This window comes from Pelmatolapia mariae, linkage group LG3_W (assembly GCF_036321145.2).
Source record: "Pelmatolapia mariae isolate MD_Pm_ZW linkage group LG3_W, Pm_UMD_F_2, whole genome shotgun sequence".
Taxonomy (NCBI): Eukaryota; Metazoa; Chordata; class Actinopteri; order Cichliformes; family Cichlidae; genus Pelmatolapia; species Pelmatolapia mariae.
In genome coordinates this window covers 37,989,693-38,014,934 of record NC_086229.1, presented here as the reverse complement: position 1 = coordinate 38,014,934, position 25,242 = coordinate 37,989,693, and the positions used below count along the sequence as shown (strand labels likewise).

At 43.6% G+C, this 25,242-nt stretch overlaps 1 protein-coding gene across 1 annotated transcript in view; it reads right to left on the bottom strand.

Annotated features, from left to right (window-relative positions):
* LOC134622556 (NACHT, LRR and PYD domains-containing protein 12-like) overlaps positions 1 to 25,242 on the bottom strand; it is a 365,686-nt gene that overhangs the window by 321,265 nt on the left and 19,179 nt on the right. The window contains exon 8 of the mRNA XM_063468012.1: positions 17,577 to 17,771. Coding sequence (XP_063324082.1) covers positions 17,577 to 17,771 — 195 coding nt within the window. The remainder of the gene's footprint in view (positions 1 to 17,576; positions 17,772 to 25,242) is intronic.

The window sequence follows — 25,242 nt, the reverse complement described above, 5'->3', positions numbered from 1 at the left end:
ATTTGCAAAACCGTCTATCAGGAGCCTTGGTGTTAGTATTGACTCAGCTCTGACTTTGGATGCCCATGTAAAATCTCTGGTTCGCTCCTGTTTTTATCACTTGAGAAACATTGCTAAGCTGAGTCCCATTGTATTGCGCTCCGAATTAGAAATTGTCATTCATGCATTTGTTTAATCTCGTCTGGATTATTGTAATTCTTTACTTGTTTATGTAAAGCCTCTTTGGAGCATCTGCAAGTTGTTCAGAACGCTGCTGCAAAGCTTCTGACCAAGTCCTCCAAGTTTTCCCATGTCACACCCCTGCTGATTCAGCTGCACTGGCTCCCTGTTAAATTCAGAATCCAGTTTAAGGTTTTGACCTTGACTTTCAGGGCTCTGCATGGACAAGCACCAACATATATCAGTGAACTTTTACATCCATACATTCCCAGCAGGTCCCTGAGGTCATGTGACCAGGGCTTGCTGGCTGTCTAACACACGAGGCTGAAAACAAAAGGCGACAAAGCATTTGTAACTGTGGCCCCCAGGTTGTGCAACTCTATCCCTTTGAGCCTGAGATCTATGGACTCCGTGGTCACTTTTAAAAAACAGCTAAAAACTCATCTTTTTAAACTTGCTTTTGGTTGATTTTTATTTTTAGGTTTTAGCTTCTCTGAAGCACTTTGTGATTTTTATCTTGAAAAGTGCTATATAAATAAAGTTTTACTTACTTACTTACTTACTTACTTACTTACTTACTTTAAGCTCTGCAAACCTTTGTTTGCTTTCTAGAGCAGCGTATCATTCTCACAGAGCACAGCTAGCACGCTTGTTTCTGTTAGCTTAGCCAACAGGCTAAAGTCAAACTACCCACTGCTAGCAGCTGTTTCTATCATAGTTTAGGATGCAGATGTCTGAGGTCTAAATTTCCACCTTTGATTAAAATAAATAGTTAAAAACAGCCAATTGTGTCCAAATGTGTCTTAAACCAGATAAAATGACAGTTACAGCTGATGACATGGTCCTGGGCCATGTTGTCCCTGTATTCTTAGTTTTCATGTATTTTTGGATTTTGTTCCTTATTTAGGCCATGCTTCCTGGGTTGCTCTGTTACGTTGTTCCTTATGTGTTTTCCCCTTGTGACTCTTACCCCCTGTGTGCCCCTGTGTGTATCTGTGAGCCCTCGTCTCTCCTTGTGTTTTATTCCATGTTTTCCCGTTATGTCTGTGCTCTCTCTCTCCGCCTGTCTGAACCTCTGTGCACTTCCTGTTTTACGTTGACAGTCCCTCGTCAGTATGCGTCAGTGTTGCGTTCACTCCTGCCCCCTCTTGTTATGATTATCAGTGTCACCTGTGTTCCCCGTGTGCTCCCACTCCCCTCGTTAACCCTCTGTGTATTTAGGTCCGCGTCTCCCTCAGTTCTGTGTCGTGTTCTCGCTCATTCATGGCCGTGTGTTTCTCTGTGCAATGTGTTATAGTTTCCAGTTTTGTATGGTTTGTCCAGCCACTGGTAGGATTTCTGGATATCAGCCACCTCCTCTATCTGCCGGTGGTACATACTGTGCAGGGGCCTGTCCTTCCATGATGGTTCCTCGCCTTCCTCCTCTTTCTTGGGTTTCTGCTGCCTGAGGTATTCACTAAGCACGCTGTCAGTTGGGGCCGTCTTCGTGATGTATTCATGGATGTTTCTTGTCTCATCCTGGACTGTGGTGCTGACACTCACCAGTCCCCGGCCCCCTTCCTTCCGCTTAGCGTACAGCCTCAGGGTGCTGGACTTGGGGTGAAACCCTCCATGTATGGTCAGGAGCTTTCTTGTCTTTATGTCAGTGGCTTCTATCTCCTCCTTTGGCCAGCCTATTACCCCAGCAGGGTACCTGATCACGGGCAGGGCGTAGGTGTTGATGGCCCGGATCTTGTTCTTACCATTCAGCTGACTCCTCAGGACTTGCCTGACCCTCTGCAGGTACTTGGTAGTTGCAGCTTTCCTAGTGGCCTCTTCATGGTTCCCATTCGCCTGCGGGATCCCCAGGTACTTGTAACTGTCCTCTATGTCTGCAATGTTGCCTTCTGGTAGTTCAATCCCCTCAGTTCTGACTACCTTCCCTCACTTTGTTACCATCTGACTACACTTCTCCAGCCCGAATGACATTTCAATGTCATTGCTGTATAGCCTTGTAGTGTGTATCAGTGAATCGATGTCTCGTTCACTCTTGGCATACAGCTTGATGTCATCCATGTACAGGAGGTGGCTGACAACTGCTCCGTTCCGTAGTCGGTATCCGTAGCCAGTCTTGTTAATGATCTCCCTGAGGGGGTTCAGGCCTATGCAGAACAGCAGTGGGGACAGAGCATCTCCTTGGTAGATCCCGCACTTGATGGTGACTTGTGCTATGGGCTTGGAGTTGGCCTCTAGTGTTGTACGCCACATCCCCATTGAGTTCCTGATGAAGGCTCTTAGGGTCCTGTTGATCTTGTACAATTCTAGGCATTCCAGTATCCAGCTGTGGGGCATTGAGTCATAGGCCTTCTTGTAATCAATCCAGGCTGTGCACAGGTTGGTCAGTCTGATCTTGCAGTCTCGGCTGACTGTTCTGTCTACCAGTAGCTGGTGTTTTGCGCCTCTGGTATTCTTGCCGATCCCTTTCTGTGCCCCGCTCATGTATTGACCCATGTGCCTGTTCATCTTAGCCGATATGATGCCTGACAGGAGCTTCCATGTAGTACTGAGGCAGGTTATTGGTCGGTAGTTGGATGGGACCTGTCCCTTCTGGGGGTCCTTGAGGATCAGGACCGTCCGGCCTTCGGTTAGCCATTCCGGGTGTCTCTCGTTAACTAGCAGCTGGTTCATTTGTGCTGCCAGACGCTCGTGGAGTGCAGTTAGCTTCTTCAGCCAGCAGGCGTGAACCATGTCGGGCCCTGGTGCTGTCCAACTCTTCATACTGGAGACCCTGTGATGGTTACTGGACCCTGTTCAGGGAGGTCGCTATGGTCTGCCCTCAGATCCACTAGCCACTGAGCATTGCCGTTATGGGTTGCGTCCTTCTCCCATATGCTCTTCCAGTATTGCTCCGTCTCCAGCCTTGGTGGTGCTGTTCTGTTAGTGTTCCCTTGCCACTGAGAGTACACCTTTGCTGGTTCTGTGGAGAACAGCTGGTTTATTCTTCTGCCTTCTATCTCTCTGGTGTACCTCCTCAAGCGGCTGGCCAAGGCTGTGAGTCTTTGCTTGGCAGTTTCCAAGGCCTCAGGTATGGACAGCTTGCTGTATTTCTTATGCACCTTCTTTGTCACGCCTTTCTGCAACTCCGTTAGTTGGCTAACCTCCCTTCGTGCTACTTTGATCTCTAGCCTCCTTCTCCATGGAGGGTATTGCCCCTTGTGGCTGTTCAACTTGTAGCCAAGCATCTCACTGATCACTGCTGCCATGATGCCAGATTCTTCACTTTGTCCATGTAGGCCGCCTCATCGTTGTTGGAGATGGCACCCAACACCACTGTGTCGTCAGCAAACTTCACAATGGTGTTGGAGCCGTGGGTGGCCACACAGTCTGAAGGGTAGAGGGAGTAGAGCAGTGGCGAGAGGACACACCCCTGTGGTGCTCCTGTGTTGATGGTGATGCTGTTGGAGACACACCTACCCACCCTCACCACCTGAGTTCTGCCAGTGAGGAAGTCCAACACTCATGCACACAGACAGCTGTTGAGTCCCCGATCCCTCAGCTTTGTGAACAGTCTGCTGGGCACTATTGTGTTAAACGCTGAACTGTAATCAACAAACAGCATTCTCACATAGTTACCTTGTTTCTTGTCCACGTGGCTGAGGGTGGTGTGCAGGACGTGGGTGATGGCATCCTCTGTGGATCTGTTGGGTCAGTAGGCGAACTGCAGCGGATCTGTGGTGTCTGGGATGGAGGAGGAGATGATGTTCTTCAGCAGCCTCTCAAACACCTTCATTACTACCGAGGTCAGTGCAACTGGCCGGTAATCGTTCAGGGATGAGGGTTTGCTGTTCTTGGGCACAGGGATGATGGTGGATCTTTTGAAGCATGTGGGGACCACAGACTTTGCCAGGGACTCGTTGAAGATGTAAGTGAACACACCTGCTAAGTGGTCAGCACAGCAGCGCAGCAGACGGCCGGTGATGCCGTCTGGCCCCGACGCTTTCCTTGTGTTCACTCTCCTCAATGCCGCTCGGACGTCGCTCGGACCAGCGAAGCTGGTCACCGGTCTCTCGCTAATGATGTCACTGTCCTCGGTAGTCAGGTGGTAGATAGCATTAGCCGCCTGGCTAACCTCGAAACGGGCGTAGAACTGGTTCAGCTCATTGGTGAATGCAGAGTCGGCCTTGATCGGCGCAGTGTCCCTGGGTTTGTAGTCCGTAATGGTGCGTAGTCCGTGCCACATACTCCATGTGTCGTGGAAGCGGGACTCCACACGCTCCCGGTACCGGCGTTTGGCATCTCTTGCCGCACACCGTATGAGGCAGCTTTGTAGGCGCTCATATCGCCAGTGGCGAGACCCGCGTTGTAGGTGGCGGTCCTGGCATTTACTGCAGTGCGGATCGATCTGTCCATCCACGGTTTGTGGTTTGGGAATGTGGTGACTCTCGCAGTGGGGATAATCTCCTCCCCTAGCATATTGACGAAGCATACTGCTACTTCCGTAAACTCGTTGATGTCGACTGTGCATACTCTGAACATGTCCCAGTTGACGTCGTTGAGTGCGTCCTGTAGCATAGCTTCCGATTGGGCAGACCACCATTTTACCTTCCTCGTGGTTACTTCTTCCCTCCGTATGTTTTGTTTATACTGGGGAATGAGGAAGATGGCGTTGTGGTCAGACTTCCCAAAAGCCGGGTGTGAGACAGCTTTGTAGCCCTGATTGTATGGCGTGTAGCAGTGATCCAAAATTCGATCCCCCCTCGTTGGACACGAGACATGCTGGTAAAAGTTTGGCATGACTTGTCTGAGGTTCGCTTTATTAAAGTCTCCTGCTACAATGAGGGCTGCGCCCGGATCCTTGTTTTGAAGCGAACTCAGCACATCATGTAATTCGGACAAAGCCATACCTGTGTCCGCTTGGGGTGGGATGTAGACCGCTGTGGCGATGACCGAGGTGAACTCATGGGGCAGATAGAAAGGGCGGCACTTAATGCTCAGGAATTCCAGATGTGGCGAGCAGCTGCTGGAAAGAGTAGAAATGCTCCTGGCATCACACCACTTTCTGTTTACCATGAAACACACTCCTCCACCTTTGGTTTTGTTCGACTCTGCCGTTCTCTCCACGCGGAGCACAAAGAAAGAATTTTTTTTTTATTATAACCTTTATTTAACCAGGAAAAGTCCCATTGAGATTAAGAACCTCTTTTTCAAGGGAGTCCTGGCCAAGAGGCGACAACATGTTAAAATTACTAAGTTAAATACATATTATAAAATAACAATTACATTTTAAAAACAATTTTCTCTGGCTCTCTCAATCTAGACTTAAAGGCATTTAATGAAATAAGATCTGCTATCTTCCAATCTTTTTGCAGTGTGTTCCATGTGAATGGGGCAGCATAAGTAAAAAGCCCTCTTTCCCAGTTCAGTTCTGGCAAATGGAACATTGAGCAACAAAAGATCGCTTGAACGCAGGCTGTAACAAACAGTACTTTTCCGTGTGAGCAGATCGCAAATGTAGGTGGGCATTTGCCCAAGCAGGGCCTTATAAATAAAGATGCACCAGTGAGCAAACCTCCTGGAGGACAACGAAGGCCATCCCACTCGAGCGTACAGATCACAACAATGGGTCAAAGCCCTACAGTTTGTAATAAACCGTAGAGAGGCATGATATACTGAGTCAATCTTATGAAGACACTGGGCGGAAGCATTCATGTACAGCAGATCACCATAATCTAAAACAGATAAAAATGTAGCATTTACAAGACGCTTTTTTGTCTCAAAAGAAAAACAGAATTTGTTTCGAAAGAAAAATCCCAATTTTAATTTGAGTTTTTTCACAAGATTGTCTATGTGAGGTTTAAAGGTCAGAGAATCATCAATTAAAAAGCCAAGATATTTGTACGTATGCACCACTTCTATGAGGTCTCCCTCAAGAGTGGACACCACAGGGACAGTTTGAGGAAATCTCTTCATGTTTGAAAACAACATTAGCTTGGTCTTATCAGCATTGAGAACCAATGTCAGCTCCAGAAGTGTGTGCTGAACCACGTCAAAAGCTTTCTGCAAAGATTGTATTGCTTTTTCAAGGTTTGAGCCAAAGGAATAAATAACTGTGTCATCAGCATAGAAATGCATACTAGCATTGGACACATTTTGTCCCAAATCATTTATATACATGAAGAACATCAGAGGTCCTAAGATTGAGCCCTGTGGCACCCCAGTGTGAATATTCAGAAGTTCTGAGCACAGATTTTCACATTTAATGCATTGAGTCCTGTCACTCAAATAATTAGTAAACCAGGAGACAACATGTCTAGACAGCCCTAAAGAAAGAAGCCTATGTTTTAAAATGGCGTGATCCACAGTGTCAAAGGCTTTTGACAGGTCAATAAAAAGAGAAGCACAGTGCTGTTTTTTATCAAGAGCAACAAGTATGTCATTTATCACTTTTGTGGCAGCCGTGACAGCACTATGCTGCTTTCTAAACCCAGATTGTAGTTTTGAAAGAACTTCGTTAGAGTACAAGAACTCTTTTAATTGCTCACTGACGAGAGATTCAAGGACTTTTGCCAAAACACACAAGTTTGATATTGGCCTGTAGTTAGTCAAAATGGCCGGGTCGCCTCCTTTTAATATTGGCGTAACAAAAGCAGACTTCCAAACAAGTGGAATTTCTTTATTTTGGATTGAAAGATTAAAAAGGATCGTAAGAGGTTGTGCAATGTAATCAGCTGCTATTTTCAGGAAATAGGGCTCTATTAAGTCTGGCCCTGGGGGTTTCCTTTGATCTAAGGCTTTAAGAGCTTTATGCACTTCCTGGAAAGAAAAAGGAGAAAAATCAAAAAGCTCCCCAGAATATATTTGGGGTTCTATGCAGGGAATCATGGGGGCTGCTCCCACAGTGTTAAATAAAAACCAGTATCTACGAAGTGCTTGTTAAAGCTGTTTAAGACCTCAGTTCTGTCATAAACTGGGACAGAATCTTTTAGGATGAATTTTGGAAGAGCCTGTGATGTTTTATTTATAGATAAGGACTTAATTACTTTCCCAAATTTCTGAGGGTTATTGAGGTTTTCTGAGGTAACAGATAAATAATATTCTGATTTAGCCTTCTTGATAAGTGTCGTACATTTGTTTCTTAATTTCCTGAAGTCTAACCAATCAGTCAGGGAATCGTTTTTCCTAGCTTTTGCCCATGCCACGTTACACTGATGGATAGACTCTGATAATTCCGATGAAAACCAAGGGTTCTACCGTCCCTTAACCCTAAATTTTCTGGCAGGTGCATGCTTATTTAAAATCTTCATAAAAATTTCTTTAAAATAAGCCCAAGCCAGATGAATGTCTGGTATCAGACTCAGGTATTCCCAGTTTACCATAGACAAGTCATAATGAAACGCTTGCTCATTAAATATTTTAAAATTTCTTTTACAAATAATACGCGGTTTACATTTAGGGATTTTAGTGTTCCTACAGGTAGCAACTACACAGTGATCGCTTAAATCGTTACAAAACACGCCTAGCGACAGAAACTTATGAGGGACATTTGTTAGAATTAGGTCAATCAAAGTAGATTTGTCAGGACTCTTTATATTTGGCCTTGTAGGTAGGTTGACCAACTGGGTAAGATTAACAGAGTCACAGAAAGATTTAAAATCATCAGAAACTATATTCAGCCAGTCCCAGTTCAAGTCTCCGGCCAATAGAAGTTCGTTGTATTTTAATTTAGACAGAAGATGCTTTAGAGATAATAAAGTTTCCTTTACAGCAGACGGAGGCCTATAGCACCCAACAACTGTTATAGAAAGAGACTCTACTATTTTAATATCCAAAGCCAAGAATTCCATTTGTTTAGGAATAGATACAGATAAAACAATGGATACTTCATATCTTGACTTAACATAAATTGCTATGCCTCCACCTTTCCTAGGCCTATCTGTGCGATAAAGATTGTATCCCGTTATGTTGATGTCATCATCTGTAATAGATTTAGACAACCAAGTTTCGGAGATAATCACAATATCCGCGTCTGTTGATTTCACCCAAATTCTGACCAGGTCCATCTTGTGTAATAAACTGCGTACGTTTAGATGAACACATTTTAACCCTGGCTGAGATTTAAAATCAGCAGGGGTCTGGACACTTTTCAATTCAGGTCAAGGATTTGGTTGCACATCTCCAGATATGAGTAAAAGTAAAACAATCATCATTAACCTTCGTTTCATATTACATTTAAAAGCATTTCCGTACTTTGCAGATGTTAACAACAAATACTGCTTTTTCTTAAATGAAAGTGAAAGATTATACAGAACAAGGGAACCTTGTAATTTGGGTAATACCTCATATCGATTTAAACTAGCAACCAGAGCCAGTTGAATCGTTGGTGACTCCAGGTGCACTGCTACAGTTGACCTAGTGCCACTAAAATAAGTTTCACCCATACTCAGCTCGTGTTTTGCAGCTCTCACCCAAGGAGCACCGCAATGCCCAAAGTCCCAAGCCACGAATACACACAATAAAGCTTCGATGAGTGTCCTCGTCTTCATAATGATAGCCCAGGGTCCGAAATGGGGGTGAATACAAAAGGCTCCAACCTATTTGCTCCGAATCCGAGCGGAGGTGGACTAAACAATCCGGGGATCAGATGGAGGTGCGTCGTAGCAGACTCCAGCCCAGCCTGTTTGCTGCGTGTCCGGACAATGTAGTAGCAGGTGCAGGCTGTGTAAAGATGCCCCTGAGACAATCCAGCACATAACAGCAGGGTGCAAGATGGTAGCAGGCAGGGCATACATGGAACGCCATAACCAAGTGGCCGGCATAGTATACAGAAACATCTGTGCCGAGTATGGCCTTGAAGTTCTGAGGTCAAAATGGGAGACGCCCTCCAAGGGTGGTGGAGAATGACCGAGCAAAGATCCTGTGGGACTTCCAGATACAGACGGTCAAAATAGTGGTGGCTAACCAACCGGACATAGTGGTGGTAGACAAACAGAAGAAGACGGCCTTAGTGATCGATGTAGCGGTTCCGAATGACAGCAACATCAGAAATAAGGAACACGAGAAGCTGGAGAAATACCAAGGGCTCAGAGAAGAGCTTGAGACGATGTGGAGGTTCAAGGTAACGGTGGTCCCCGTAGTAATCGGAGCACTAGGTGCGGTGACTCCCAAGCTAGGCGAGTGGCTCCAGCAGATCCCGGGAACAACACTGGAGATCTCTCTCCAGAAGAGGACCCGAGCTTGAAGGATAAACCTGCCGCAGGTGCGTGCTCGGTGTTTATATATATATATATATATATATATATATATATATATATATATATATATACACACATATATATATATACATATTTTGCTAATATACTGCGCAAGACCCTCAAGCTCCCAGGCCTCTGGTAGAGGACCCGAGCTTGAAGGGATTGACCGCCCACGGAGGCAAGTGGGGAATATATATATATATATATATATATATATATATATATATATAAAAACACCCATCGCGCCCCTGCGGGCGGTTTATCCTTCAAGCTCGGGTCCGCTACCAGAGGCCTGGGAGCTTGAGGGTCCTGCGCAGTATCTTAGCTGTTCCTAGGACTGCGCTCTTCTGGACAGAGATCTCCGATGTTGTTCCCGGGATCTGCTGGAGCCACTCGCCTAGCTTGGGAGTCACTGCACCTAGTGCTCCGATTACCACTGGGACCACCGTCACCTCACGAAGGCTGAACTCCTCTCTGAACTTCGTGAAGAAATTTCAGCACTGTTTAAAAAGGAACTGACGGCTGCGTTTGCAGAGAATCTCACGTCTATCAGGTCCGACATACAGCAACTAAAAACGGACCTTTCCTCAGACATAACGACCACGCGGCAGGAATTCACTGGCCTCAGAGGCACAGTTGCGGGGATGGAGCAGTCTCTCTCTACATGCATGGATGATATTGTCCACCTCCAAGCCAAAGTGAATGCAATGTCAAAGGAGTTGGCCAAATTGGAGAATAAATGCAAGGATTTGGAGTCCAGTTCTCACCGCAATAACATACGCATTGTTGGTGTGCCAGAGGAGAACATCCTTTCTGCTACAGATGTGTCTGTGCTGTTGATGGAGGCATTTCAGCTTAGGAAGGAGCCGCTTGTAGACAGAGCCCACCGAACTTTGGCCCCCAAACCTAACACCAGTGAACGTCCCCGCGCTGTGGTTGTGAGGCTGCACTATTACGCGGACTGTGCTAGGATTCTCCAGAAGGCCAGGGAGGGTAGAGAGGGTACAGATAAATAATATGACCATTTCTGTGTTCCCCGACCACACCGCTAAGACAGCGCGGGCCCGTGCGGCTTTCAATGAGGTCCGTTGCCAGATTCGCGGCATCCAGGGAGTCCGATTTGGGATCCTCTATCCGGCAAGGCTACGGATCACTTATCAAGGAATACAACGCAACTTCGTCCCACCAGAAGAGGCCAAGGAATATATTAAGACAATAACCACACGGTAAAAACATAGCGGGACAATTACAAATTTATTTTGTTTGTTTGTTTAAAATAGTGAATGATCCAAATCCAAACGTCATTGTGGTAAGTTAAGTTTGTTACTCTGCCAAACACTTGCTTTGTTTTACCTGTCTAATAGTAAAATATAATTGTGTTATTTTTATTTTATTTGTGCCTTTTAATCTATTGAGAAATGACTCTGTTGGAGCTTTAGTTTGACACTGTTTGTTTTCGTAGTCGGGAGCGTTTTTGTTCAGATTGCTCCGGGTGGGAGCGTGCACTGCCATCTCCATCGTTTGGGGATGGGGGCTTTTGCTGTGCAGGGGGGAGGCGGAAGGGTGTGTTTGACGTGTTATTATTATTTTTATTCTAAAGCTGTACTTCTGTTGTTGTGGTTTTAGTTTGTGTGTTTGTGTGAGTGTGTTTTTCCCACTTGTTCTTTCTTTGGGGGTGAAGAAATAAGTATTTTATCTTTTATCTTTCTGCAATGATCAGCACTTCAGGTCAGTCCTTAGGCAATAGTGGTATTAGATTTTTAACATGGAATGCCAAAGGTATGAATAGCCCAATTAAACGATCTAAAATATTCACACATCTTAAACGTCTAAAGAGTGATGTAAAATTTTTGCAAGAGACCCATTTGCAAAATAGGGATCATCTTGGGCTCAGGTGCCCATGGGTGGGACATACATTCCATTCAATGTTTAATTCAAAAGCCAGGGGGGTGGCGATCTTAATAAACAGAAGGGTACAGTTTACAGCCTCTGAGATTAAAGCTGACAAAAACGTGAGATATTTGGTTGTTGTAGGCAACATGTACAATTTGCCTGTCCTCTTAGTCAATGTGTATGCTCTGAATTTTGATAATCCAGGTTTTACAGATGCACTTTTGAGTAGTCTCCCTTCCCTTGATACTCATCTTTTAATATTGGGTGGTGACTTGAACTGTGTTATTGATCCTGCCTTAGATTGCTCGAATCCTCGGACCCTGGACAAATAATTTCTTTCTCTGCCCATTCCACTAAAAACCACAAAGCCAAACTTCAAACTTTGACTACACAAATTTGTGACATAGATAGACAGGTTGTAGCCAGTCCAACTCCTGATTTGCATAAAAGACGACTTGATTTGCAGACCAAATTTGATTTACTTTCTACGGCAGATGCTGAGCGCCTTTTACTTTGTGCACGTGCGACTTATTATGAACATGGTGATAAACCCAGAAGGCTTCTGGCCCATCAGTTAAAACGTCAGGCCTCTTCTCAATTCATTTATCAATTAAAAGATGCGGCAGGCAACTTGGTCTCTGATTCAAAGGAAGTAAATGAGGTGTTTAAGAAGTTTTATTCCTCCCTATATGAATCAGAATCTGCTGCTGACGCCTCTGAGGTGGATTCTTTTTTTAACGGTCTTACAATGCCCACTGTCGATCCTGTTATGGCTGAACAATTAGATGCCCCTTTTAGGTTGGATGAAATTCTGCATGCAATCAAGACCATGCACAATAATAAGGCACCAGGACCTGACGGGTATTCAGTTGAATTTTTTAAAAGATTCCTAGACAAGTTAGTCCCATTACTTCTTTCAGTGTATAACGAATCTTTTGAACGTGGTCTATTGCCCCCTACATTGTCTCAAGCACTAATTACTGTTCTCTTAAAGAAGGGTAAGGATCCTACGTCTTGCACCTCATATAGGCCTATTTCACTGCTGAATGTGGATGTTAAAGTCTTGGCTACATTTTTAGCAATTCGCCTTGAAAAGGTTCTTCCTACTATTATTTCAGATGAACAGAATGGCTTTATTAAAGGCAGCCAGCTGTTCTTTAATGTTCTCACGCTTTTGAATGTCATTCTTTCCCAACACTTGACCACTAATCCAGAAGTAGTTATCTGACTTGACGCTGAGTAAGCTTTTGATCGTGTAGAGTGGAGCTTTCTCTTTGTGGTCTTACAAAGATTTGGTTTCAAGGACAGATTCATTTCATGGAATCGACTGTTGTACAAGGCACTCCAAGCCAGTGTCTATACAAAAGGTGTTTCCTCTAGCTTCTTCTCATTGTCACGCGGCACGAGACAGGGTTGGCCCCTGTCCCCTCTACTTTTTGCTATTGTAATTGAACCTCTATAGCTTTGAAGGCCCTTCCTCATTTTCATGGTATATTCCGGTCAGGTCTTGACTTAAAATTGTCTTTGTATGCAGATGACCTGCTTTTATATGTTTCTGATCCTTTATCTAGCGTACCATCGCTTGTGTCTCTATTAAACAAGTTCTGCTCTCTGTCAGGTTACAAAATAAATTTTCTTAAAAGTGAATGTTTCCCCATAAATTCTTTAAGTCTTACACTTAAACAATCTGACATTCCTTTTAGGCTTTAAATATTCATGAGTTAACGTGACTCATACTTTGTCTTCTTTATACTCTTCCAATTTCTCCCCTTTAATCACTCAAATTCAATCAGATTTTCAGAGATGGAATTCACTACCTTTGTCCCTAATTGGTCGGATCAATGCTGTAAAGATGAACATTTTGCCTCGATTGTTATTTCTGTTTCAGAGTATTCCTATATTTTTACCTAAAGCTTTTTTCAAAAAGTTGGACCAGCTAGTTATATCGTTTTTGTGGGGAGGGAAACATCCCACGGTGAGGAAATCATTATTACAGAGACTGACGTTTGATAGTGGTCTTGCCTTGCCTAACTTTTTATTTTACTATTGGTCCTCTCATATTCACAAATTGACCCATTGGCTTGAATCTCAAGAACTGCTGTGGTGGAAACTGGAGCGCCTGTCGTGCACTTCCTCATCCTTAGAAGCTTTATTGTTCTCTCAACTACCACTTAAGCCTTCTCATTTCACAAAAAACCCCGTGGTACAGTCTAATCTAAGGATTTGGTCACAATTCAGGAGTCATCTCTGCATCAGTACACATGCCAATCACACAGAACCATCTGTTTACTCCTGGTCTCATTGATGGTACCTATGTACAGTGGACGCGTCATGGTCGTTATTTTCAGGCACGGCATTGCACTTCTGCTCTCTTCCCCTCCTACCCTCTTCTTCCAAATGTCCAACCGTGGGAGGAATTCTTATCCCTTAAACCCAATAAGAAGTCAATTATATATTTAATATATAAACAACTTATGGATTTAAATGTCCATTCAGTTGTTAAAATTAGGAGGGCTTGGGAGCGGGAGTTAGGAGTAATTTTTTTCGGATCAGCCATGGGAGAAAGCAGTATCCAATGTCCGTTATAGTACATCCTGTGCCAGGTTACAACTTATCCAGTTCAAGGTATTGTACAGGGTTTACTATTCAAAGTCTTGTCTTTCTGAGATTTACCCACAAGTGATGGATCAGTGTGAGCGATGTCATGCCACCCCATGTGACCTAGGTCATATGTTCTTTCTGTGCCCAAGACTCCATGGCTTCTGGAGTCAGTATTCAGTTATTCTTTCCAAGGCTCTTGGGACCCAAGTCTGCATGGACCCTTCCCTAGCTCTTTTTGGGCTTCCAGTCAACACTGGTCTAACCGACCCTACACACTTCAAAATATTAGCCTTTACATCACGTTTGGCTAGACGTTGCATCTTACTCCTTTGGAAATCTTCAAAGCCACCTTTAGTTTCTTTTTGGTTTAGAGATGTGATGTCATTTCTGAAATTGCAAAAGATAGGCCTTGTGGCGAAGGGCAAAAAATTTCCCCCAGGGATCAATAAAGTATTCTGATTCTGATTCTGATATAGAGAATTTTATCGTATCTGGGGCCCCTTCGTAAACTATTGCAAGTCATTAGACATTCTACCAGCTGATTGATATCATCCACCCCCCTTATTTATTTATTTTGTGTGTGTGTGTGTTTTGGGGTTTGTTGTTTGTTTTGGGTTTCTTCCTAGGCTACGTCCACACGTACACGGGTATTTTTGAAAACGCAGATTTTTCTATGCATTTGCACCTTTCGTCCACACGTAAACGGCGTTTTCAGTCACTGAAAACGGAGTTTTCTAAAAACGCCTGCCAGGGTGGATATTTTCCAAAACTCCGTTTTTGCATTTACGGGTGGACAAGAAAAACGGAGAAAACGCAGCGTCAAAGGTGTGCGCCTTTTCTGATGTCACACTGTGCGCCACGTTATTGTTTCTGGTAATGAATTTCTACAATACTGTTACTGTTAATTTTACTCTCTGCAGTGTTTAAAAGCTTACATATACACACACAGTTACTGTCCCTCCACACATACGACTCGGTTCTGCTTCTACGCCCCATCTTTGTTTACTATTTCCCACCCAGGCTTCTAGACTTCTGATTGGCCAACATTTCTACACGGTTAGGAATATATCGCCACCTGTTGCTTTGGCATGTTCCTAGCAGCGTTTTCCTTCATTTTAGTGTTTACGTGAGGACGGAATTTTTTTTAAAAACGAAAATGGAAAATCTCCTTTTTCAAAAATACCCGTGTACGTGTGGACGTAGCCTTAGTTTTTTTGTTTGTTTGTTTGTTTGTTTTTCTCAGTTCTATATAAGCGCGCGTGTGTGTGTATTATTGTATCTGTTCATGTAAGAAAAACTAACAAATATGTGAGGGGAACAGATTGTATTGTCATTGTAAACTAATCTACATTTGTCTCTCAATAAAAACATTTAACAAAAAAAACAAACAAAAAAAGCCCAGCACTTTCATATCGTATTCAGCTTCAGAACAACTTCTCAGTAACCTGCAGACGACATCGTGTTAATTCTGTGTTCATTTCAACCAACTTAAAGATGCCTTTCCTTTCCAAGCTCCTCAGACTCAGACCTGGACAACTGAGAATCTTCAGACATCGTGATAATCCTCTTTATCAGCCGTAGTGAGCAGTTTGGTTTTCAATATATACAAACAGGAATTACTTTATAAAATATGAATATATGTCTAAAAACCATTAAATAAATGTGATCCTGCATCTCTAAAATTTAGACAGATATTTTAGACAGACCCCCCCCCCCTTCACTAAGGTGCCAGTTATAGTCTCCTCACATATGTAATAATAACTTTATTTATCTTAACTTTATAGCTCTCCTGGAAGGATAACATAAGAACACACATGGAGCTGACTGTGAGTCCACAGGAGGCCTCAGTCCCCTCACTGTCTCTGCTGTGGTGAACATCTAGAGTCCTTTAACTGTTCGTGTCACAGGAGACTCAGCGAGGACGCCTCTGTTCTGCTCACTTTATCTCCACCGTCTCCACCCACATCACTGACACTCAGCCCCACCAAGTCTCTATCTGTGAACTTTCACCCACTTTAACTAAGGTGGAGGTTGTTTCAGTCACTTCATCACATTTACTGTGATCATCACACATGATGATGTGTGATGATCAACACTATAACTACTACATAAACATATATAAACAAACATTATATTTATCTTATAAAAACTGTTTATTACAGGTTATTACTGTTCTGTTTATCATTCAAAGGTGTTTGAAAGCCTTTCCAGGTGAGTTTGATCCAGGAAGGTCTGAAGCCAGAGTCAGACAGAGACTGTGCAGAGACTGTAGAAGGACAGAGCAGCAGCAGAGCAGTCCAGATACACTGATGATCCTCTGTCAGATCCAGAGGGGCACACAGGGATGATGCTGGACTCTACATTGTGTCTGACAGTGGAGCTGTTCTCAGAGCAGTTCACTCTGCAGCACTGACAGTCATCTGCACTTCATTCCTCTGTCAGTCACTGCTGGATGAAGCTCTCCTCTCCACTCCACCTCCCAGTAACATGGCCCAGTCAGAGTGTCTCTACACACAAGCTGCTGCTACTTCAACCTCTGGATGATCAGGACAAAGCTCCTCCTCTCTCAGCACACACACTGTCCTGTTTCCCATCATCAGCTCCACCTGCAGAGAGAAGAAGGAAGAGCAGAGGAGATAAACAAGTGTTTCAAGAGACTCTTCTTCAGCTGTCAGTCAGTGATGCAGCACATCCAGTATAAAGAGCAGCAGGGACTTCAGTGCTGGGACTGTACTAGGACTCATTGTTGCTTCACTTTTTCTAATCTTTGGATTTTTATTGAAGTTGATGAAAATTTTTTTCACTCCTACTTTTAGTTTGGACTTTCATTCATTAGAAAAACCTGTGTGTGTCCACTCTGAGCTCTGTAGGAACCCCAACAACAAGCCCAACAATCCAGATGGACGGTTCTAGCTGTTAACTGGAGGAATTCCATCCAAACATCTGCTCTCACTAAATTCTTCCTCACCTACAGACTGCGTTCTTCACTGCTTTAAACTTGGAAATGAATGCAATCATTGGTCTGCGTGCTGCTTTGTTCAGAGAGCTGATATGCTGTTGACAGTGTTTGATCAGAGTGTGTCAGCCGTTACTATGGTGACCATAAAGCTGAGAAAAAGGCAGAAACAGGAAGTGTTTGTATCCAATCCTGAAGCCTGTCACCATTCTCCTCTCACAGCTTCACTGAGAAGCTGCAGATTTACAGGAAACACTGGATCTTTGTTTCATACTAACTGTGTTTAGTAAAATACTGCTGACAGCACCACCCACTCACTCCATCACTCTACTTACACTAGAGACTCCAGTCTGTAGTCTGGACTCTCCTTAAGATCAGACAGCTGCTTCACATCTAGATCCTTCAGGTTGTTCAGCATCAGGTCCAGCACTCTCAGATGGGAGGGGTTGGGGTTTTGCTTTGGATTTCACTGTCAGACAGACTTTAAGGTGGAATGAAGAGTTTTAGAGTTTCACAGTGAATTATCCAGTGGAGGATTTTTCTTCTTCTTTCAAGGTTTGAAATGTGAACATTGTTCTGCTGCAGTCAATGGACTAAACCAGAGAAGAAGAAAACAGACTTTACCATGAACATCCTCAGTGTCGATCAGTATAATATCAGCCTGATGTCTGCAGTTTAGTGTCAACACAACTTTCACATCATATTCATCTCAGCACAACTAAAACATGCTGACTGACCTCAGAGTTTCAAGTCCACATCCTGGACTCTCCAAAAAACCACACAGCTGCTTCACTCCTGAATCCTGCAGCTTGTTCTTTGTCGACGAAAAGGAGTCATTACTCAGGTCCAGCTGTCTCAGATGGGAGGGGTTGGACTTCAGCGCTACTGCCAGATAATAGCAGCTGATCTCTGACAAACCACAGTCCTTCAATCTGTATAAAGAATGAAAGATGTAAGTTTATTAGACAAAGTGTGAGCTTGAAATCATTCAGTGTTTCATCATCTGTTCAGAGCTGAAGAAGGTTCAGAATGTAGAAGTTTAGAAAATGGAAACTCCAAACAGCTGAAGCCAACAGGAAGCAGCTTCAAACAAACACAACAAGAGAAAAACTCTGAATGTTTCACATTAAAGTCGTACATTTATCATAAAAACATGAAAGAGACTTGAAAAAGTCATGTTTTTCATTCAAGGAACCACATGTCTTCACTTTTAAAGGTGAAGGGTGAAAGAAATGGACATATTTGAAGTCCAACACATTTTTCCAGTCACATGATTAAAGCAGACAAACTACAAGCTCATTTTCATTCCAACAAGTCATCTTCTGACCTGGACTAACAACACTCTATGTCTCTATGTGCAGCTGGCTGTGAGACCAGTGCTCAGGGAGCGTCTACAAAGTGCAACACTGAAAGAACATCACACACTCATTTGCTTCCAACACTTTCACACAAACATCTACTGTCATTATTGTCACTAATTTAGAACGTCATCCATAAATATTGAGTAATAGCTGGACTCTCGTACAGTGAAACTAAAATGCCTTTAAACATCAGGGTTATCCTCAAAGTCCAACAATGAGTTTGTAAAAACATGTTTGTCAATCATTTTGTTTGGTTTCTGAGGAAAATGATTCAATACCCAACATTTCATCATATTTCCTCATAACCCTCTTTTGTCTGACCATTTGAATCACATTTGATTTTCCAATAAAGGATCCACAGAGTTTGGGCTCAAATATGTGACAGACATTTAATCCCATTTCAGTTTGGCCTCATCCTGGTACGGATTATCCAACACACACTCTGACCACAGGCCCAGGGGCCACGCACAGCTGGGCTCCATCCAAGAGACAGGAAACTAAACCAACAGAATAATAAAGAACACCATTTGATCTTCTTACATTTTAGCTCTTCAAGCCAAACACAGTAAAAAATGAGCATATATATGTTTTCTGATAAAATGACGTCACAGGTAGAATAGAGTCAAGTGGGGGTGTTACAGCCGGCCTTTCTCCCCTCTGCTGCCAAGGCTTTTAGTCTCAAACTCAGCTACAGGACTTCCAAATGAATGAAAGCAGCAGAAGTGGCTTTAAAAGTGAAAGAGGAAGAGGAGAAGAAGAGGAGAGGGAGGCCACCCTGACCATCACTCCAGCTGAAAACATCTCACTTCCATTAATTAAGTTGGTGAGAAAATGTTGAGCAGGATGAGCTGCTGGCTAATCTGGAGGCTGTAGCAGCAGCTCACAGTCACAGTTGATTTCCACTCATGAAAACCTCTGGCTGCTTCAAAAAGACACTCTGCTCTGATTGGCTGCCCTGGAATCCTTGTTACCCATAATGCAACAGGCGTCAGACACGGGCAGAAAGAGTCTGAGAGTTTGTACAAAGTGAAAACAGTTCTTATGTTTTTAACAATGCTGAGGTAAAGTGAGAGAAAAAATGAGCTTTATGGAAGGAATAAATGTGATGAATGAGTCATTACATCTACACCTGGATCTCAGCACTCCAGCAGGCGCAGCCATAGGCCATTGGCCATCAGCTGTGCAACACTCACAGAAATATATCAACTGGGTTTAATATTTAGGCACATAGATCATTTAAGTGCTTATGCTCTTCATGCATTTCACTGCCAACACGTTTCAAAAGGAGCAGATTTTACTTTGAAGGCCAGCTGTCTCTGTTTCCTGTTTTCATTGTTGGATAATGGAACAAGTCGATGCTTCAGTGCGTTGAATTGTGTTACACAGAAATAAGAAAAGTTTTCACGTTCACATTTTCGAGTGTTGAAGAATGAATTCACACGTCAATAAACATTTTCATCAGCACAAGCAGGAGAAAGAAAGCAGGAAATACCCCAAACCGCCATTTCTCATTCTACAACTTCAACAACTGCAGATGAATTATACTTCATACACAGACCTACAGTCCGTGATTGCTCTGAAATCTCACTGAAAGCCCATAGAAATAAAGAAAAGTCCAGACTGAAAGTTTCTGTGGGGTCAAGCAGTGAGCTGCTGAGGCTGCGTTCAAGTGCATCACAAACTATTGGAACTAGATCCAACTTCATGAAGCAGATTTCTTCTCAGCTGCTGTTTTGAACATTTCCTCATGAACTGTATTAATTTCTGTAAATGAACTGAGAACTGTTTCTACTTTTGAAACTATGGATCCATTTTCCCATTCACTTCTGTACTAGGGCTGATCACGATATACATTTGAAAATTTACAATAACGATATAACTGATGATATAATTGACACTAGACAAAATACTTTACAACTCCACAACTTTATTATTGCAAAAAACCCCATCAATGTATTTTCACTTAAACAAGCAGCTGTTTTTTATGTGCATTATAGTTATATAAAAATTTAACAGTGCAAATGCAAATTCCTTGCTGTCAGTTTAACCATTTCCAAAACTGGAAACTGGTCGACATATCCTCAGCATAACCATGTATAATATCCACAAAACTTAAAAAGAGGTTATATACACACAATTAGGGCTGCTCAATTAATCGAATATTAATCGTGATTACGATTTGGGCTTTCAACGATCATTAAAAATGACTCAGCCGATTATTAGCTCCTCCTCTCGCGCTGCTCCGTGTGGCAAATCGAGCGCACCTCTCTGCGTTTCGCGCACGCGTCACAACAATTAAGAGGACCCGAGGGAAGCTAGGAAAGCTAAGCAGAAGTTATTTGGTGAGGAGAGGATAATGGCTGCTGAACATAGAATGCCGTTGGTTGAAAAGAGAGGTAAAAGGACTTAAGTGGTGTGGAAACATTATGGGTTCGCGGAGTCAGACGTGGATCAAGTAGACATAGTGTGGAAACTTTGCTATGGTGTCGTAGCTGTACCACAGAGCAACACTACAAATTTATTCAGTCATTTGAAGACCGCTCACAAAGTGACATACGATCAAACAACGACGGAACATAGAGAAAAAACTCTTGAAAACACGTGCTTCATCCTCACAGACTTCCATTCACGCTCCCCTGTACAACGCCACTAAACATCCCAGCAGCTCCCAGAGACACAAGGAGATAACAAACGCGGTAACGTCTTTCCTCGCCAAAGACCACTGCTCAATTAACACAGTGAACAACCAGTATTATGCAGTATTTTGAAGTTCACTAAACATAGATGTTTACATTTTTCATTTATTTTTTATATTGCAAACATTTGCACTGTTATCAGTATTTGCACACTATTTTATATTATGTTTTGACATATTTAAAGCCATTATTCAATACATTATTATTGTTAAATAAATATCATCAAATAATCGAGATCTCAATTTCAGTGAAAATAATCGTGATTATCATTTTTGCCACAATCGAGCAGCCCTACACGCAATATCGTAATACTATGTTGAAGCACAGTACGTATTACTCCGCGAGGCTCCTGCCTACGATAGTCGTAATGCTCTGACAATCCATCAAGCGGCGCGGCTTCGTAGCTTAGCAAAGTCGTACTAAAACATTTGACAGATTTTCAAGCGCCGTGTACCACATAAAATCATTTCGAAGTCAGTAAACACAACCAGAATTCATAGATAAGGCACACGGGATTATAAGGGGCATTGTCGATTTTCAGAAAAATCAAAGGATTGATTTTAAGTGTGCTGTATTTTCCAAAAAAAAAAAAAACATGTTAATAACAACAGCCCGCTAGCATATTCTACCAAAAATAGTGCTTTGTTGTGTATCTGATGGACGAAAGCTAAACCAGTTCCACACCACAGAATTTGGAGCATTTTTACAAACCAATTCATCTGTTTCATTCAATGATCCGCTTTCGCCCTTATCAGTCGAGGAAGATGGCGTTGTGGTCAGACTTCCCAAAAGCCGGGTGTGAAACAGCTTTGTAGCCCTGCTTGTATGGCGTGTAGCAGTGATCCAAAATTCGATCCCCCCTCGTTGGACACGAGACATGCTGGTAAAAGTTTGGCATGACTTGTCTAAAGGTTCGCTTTGTTAAAGTCCCCTGTTACAATGAGGGCTGCGCCTGGATCCTTGTTTTGAAGCGAACTCAGCACATCATGTAGTTTGGACAAAGCCATACCTGTGTCCACTTGGGGTGGGATGTAGACCGCCGTGGCGATGACCGAGGTGAACTCACGGGGCAGATAGAAAGGGCGGCACTTTATGCTCAGGAATTCCAGATGTGGCGAGCAGCCGCTGGAAAGAGTAGAAATGCTCCTGGCATCACACCACTTTCTGTTTACCATGAAGCACACTCCTCCACCTTTGGTTTTGTTCGACTCTGCCGTTCTGTCCGCGCGGAGCACAAAGAATGAATCAGATGGAGTTACGGCCTGGTCCGGCACGGTGGGGGTCAGCCATGTCTCCGTGAAGCACAGAATGTTGCAGTCCGTCATGTCACGTTGGAAGATGACTCTTGCTCTTAGGTCATCGAGCTTGTTCTCCATGGATTGTACGTTGGCCAGTAGGATACTGAGCAGTGGTGCGCGATGCGCCTGCTGTCTCAGTCTGTTCCTAATGCCAGCGCGTTTCCCCCGGCGCTTTGTTCTACGCCACGGATGAGCGGCCCGTCCTTTGTTGTTCTCCGCGCCGCGTAGAATCTCTGGCGGCCAGGATGGGTCAGGTTTAAAAGTGTCCAAGATTAGATGTGCAATCTTGTCACCGATGTTTACAAGTGATCTGCCGTCGTATACTATAAGACTAGAGGATTTTGGAATGTAAACCAGTGCAAAAAATAAGTAAAAAACAAGAAAAGTGGATAGTCGGAGCGGAGCGGTCAGGAAGGCGTCTGGACGTGGCCGCGCCATCTTGAGAAGTACCTCCTCTTTGACTCCCATCACCCTCTGGAACACAAACTTGGAGTAATTAGGACCCTACACCACCGGGCAGAACATGTTCCCTCTAAGCCTGAAGGAAAAAAGAAGGAACACACACATGTAAAGGAAGCACTCAAAACATGCAGTTATCCTAACTGAGCGTTTATAAAGTCAGCAAAGATGCACAGAAAAGAAGATCAGACACCAGCGAGGGAGGATAAGAAAGACAGACGCAACTACATTGTCATCCCCGATGTAGCCGGTGTATCAGAGAAACTCAGGAGAGTCAAAGGAGTTTTCAAAGAAAAAGCGTCTGGACTTCTTTAAGTTGCTTGAAGACGTTTCACCTCTCATCCGAGAAGCTTCTTCAGTTCAGGTCTTCAAGCAACTTAAAGAAGTCCAGACGCTTTTTCTTTGCAAACTCCTTTGACTACGATGACCTGGATGACTGAGAACCTTCACAGACAGAAACTCAGGAGAGTTTTTTCCAAGCACGACATCCCAGTGTACTTCAGACCCAGAAACACACTCAGACAGAAACTGGTTCACCCGAAAGACAAAACTCCTAAACACAAACTTAACAATGTGGTGTATGCTGTACAGTGCAGTGAGGAATGCCCAGACCTCTACATCGGAGAGACCAAACAGCCACTTCACAAGCGCATGGCACAACATAGAAGAGCCACCTCCACGGGACAAGACTCAGCAGTTCATCTGCATCTAAAGGTCAAAGGTCAATCTTTCGAGGATTCCAACGTTCACAGTTTGGACAGAGAGGACAGATGGTTTGAAAGAGGAGTGAAAGAAGCCATTTATGTCCACTGTGAATGACCATCTTTGAACAGAGCCGGTGGTTTACGACAACAACTGTCTGCCATCTATAATCCAGTTTTGAGATCCCTTCACAGACGCCTCAACGCCAACTCACATCCTGGGCATTCTGACCTCAGGAAATCACATGATAGGGTGGGGCCAGGTTTAACAATGAGCTCACCCGAAACCCTGGCTGATTGGGACCCACACCCGCTTTCACACCTCGGCTCATGTGATTAGGTAGAGGATCATCAGGGGGTCCTTTGTCAATCTTTGGGGGGAAACTCCCACTGGGCTTTAAATCTGGGACTCCCCACCAATTGACCCTTAGAACTGAAGAAGCATCTCGGATGAGAGGTGAAACGTCTTCAAGCAACTTAAAGAATTCCAGACGCTTTTCTTTCCAAGCTCCTTAGTCGACTATCAGAATAATTGTTTGTGGCAGCCCCATGCTGTACGTTAGTGTATATATGAATGTTAGACTGGGCTCCATGGAAACACTTGGACTGGTCTCAGCTGCTTCTTTCTGTAGTCATTCCAACAGAGTCCTTTCTCTTCTCCAGCTTCTGTTTGAAATCCTCTCACAGAGCCTGAATCCTTCTTTGTTGCCATGTTTGGGCCTGTGTTAGGCTGCTCTGTGTTCCTCTGCTTTAACACACAACTCACCAGAGCAGCTGTGTGGGTTGTCTCTGTAGCAGCCATATCAACTTCTGATACCATGAACATCATCACAGCTCCTAACTTCACCTTTATTAACTTTGACATTCATGTCTTTCTTTTCTATCCCTCTGTTTCCACACAAGCTCAAAGTCTCTGCAGCCTGTTTTTATCTGCAATCATCAGATCTTCAACAGCCTCATTCACATCCCTCACACACTCTACTGCCTCATCAGTACTGACTTCATCTTCACTGACTGATGGAGCACAACATGAACCTGTGGAGGCTGCATAATTTGCATAATGACTGAAACAAGCTCACTCAAGGAACAATGGGCTGGGAGATCAGTTCCTTAATCTTAATTATGCAGACTCTCATGACCATTGATTAACAACCACTAACTAAATCTAGAGATGGACTGATACGATATTACGTATCGGTATCGGTCCGATACTGACCTAAATTACTGGATCGGATATCGGCGAGAAATAAAAAATGGAATCCGATCCATTAAATATAAAAAAAACCACCTCACAAAACTTGCGACAAGGCGTAACTCGGCTCATAACAGTAGCATATGCGTCATGTGATAGAGCGGCTGCGTGTATTTGGAGCCTCGCTACCAAACCAGCATTTCCCAGAGAAAAGTAAAGCAAGTGTGTAAGTTCATCTCTGAATGTTTGTAAAGCGTTCCCATGTTAAGCTTAACAACCGATATATGGAGCGACTGCCCCTCCCTCCCTTCTGCTGCTACTTCAGTCGTGAAACTGCTTAATGATCAGCTGATCGGCTTTTCTGCCGCGAGTCCGTCTCTCTTCTCTGTTTTTGGCCCAGTTTGCACCAGAAAGAGGAAACCAGTGGATAAACAACAGCAGTACGTTTAAGCTTGATAAGCGGTTGTTAGAATTGATTTAATCTTACTTTCTACTCCAGGATATTTTTCTACATAGCTGACGGCTGTAACTGTGCAGGGGCGGATCAGCAAAGTTTAGCCAGGGGGGCCGATAGGGCATGAACAGGGAAAAGGAGGCACAAAGACATACTTTCCTTTCTTATCATCATTGAAAAAGTCTAGCTTTTAATAAATATTTATCTGAATCTTACACCCAAAGTTTTAATCTGATGTAAAA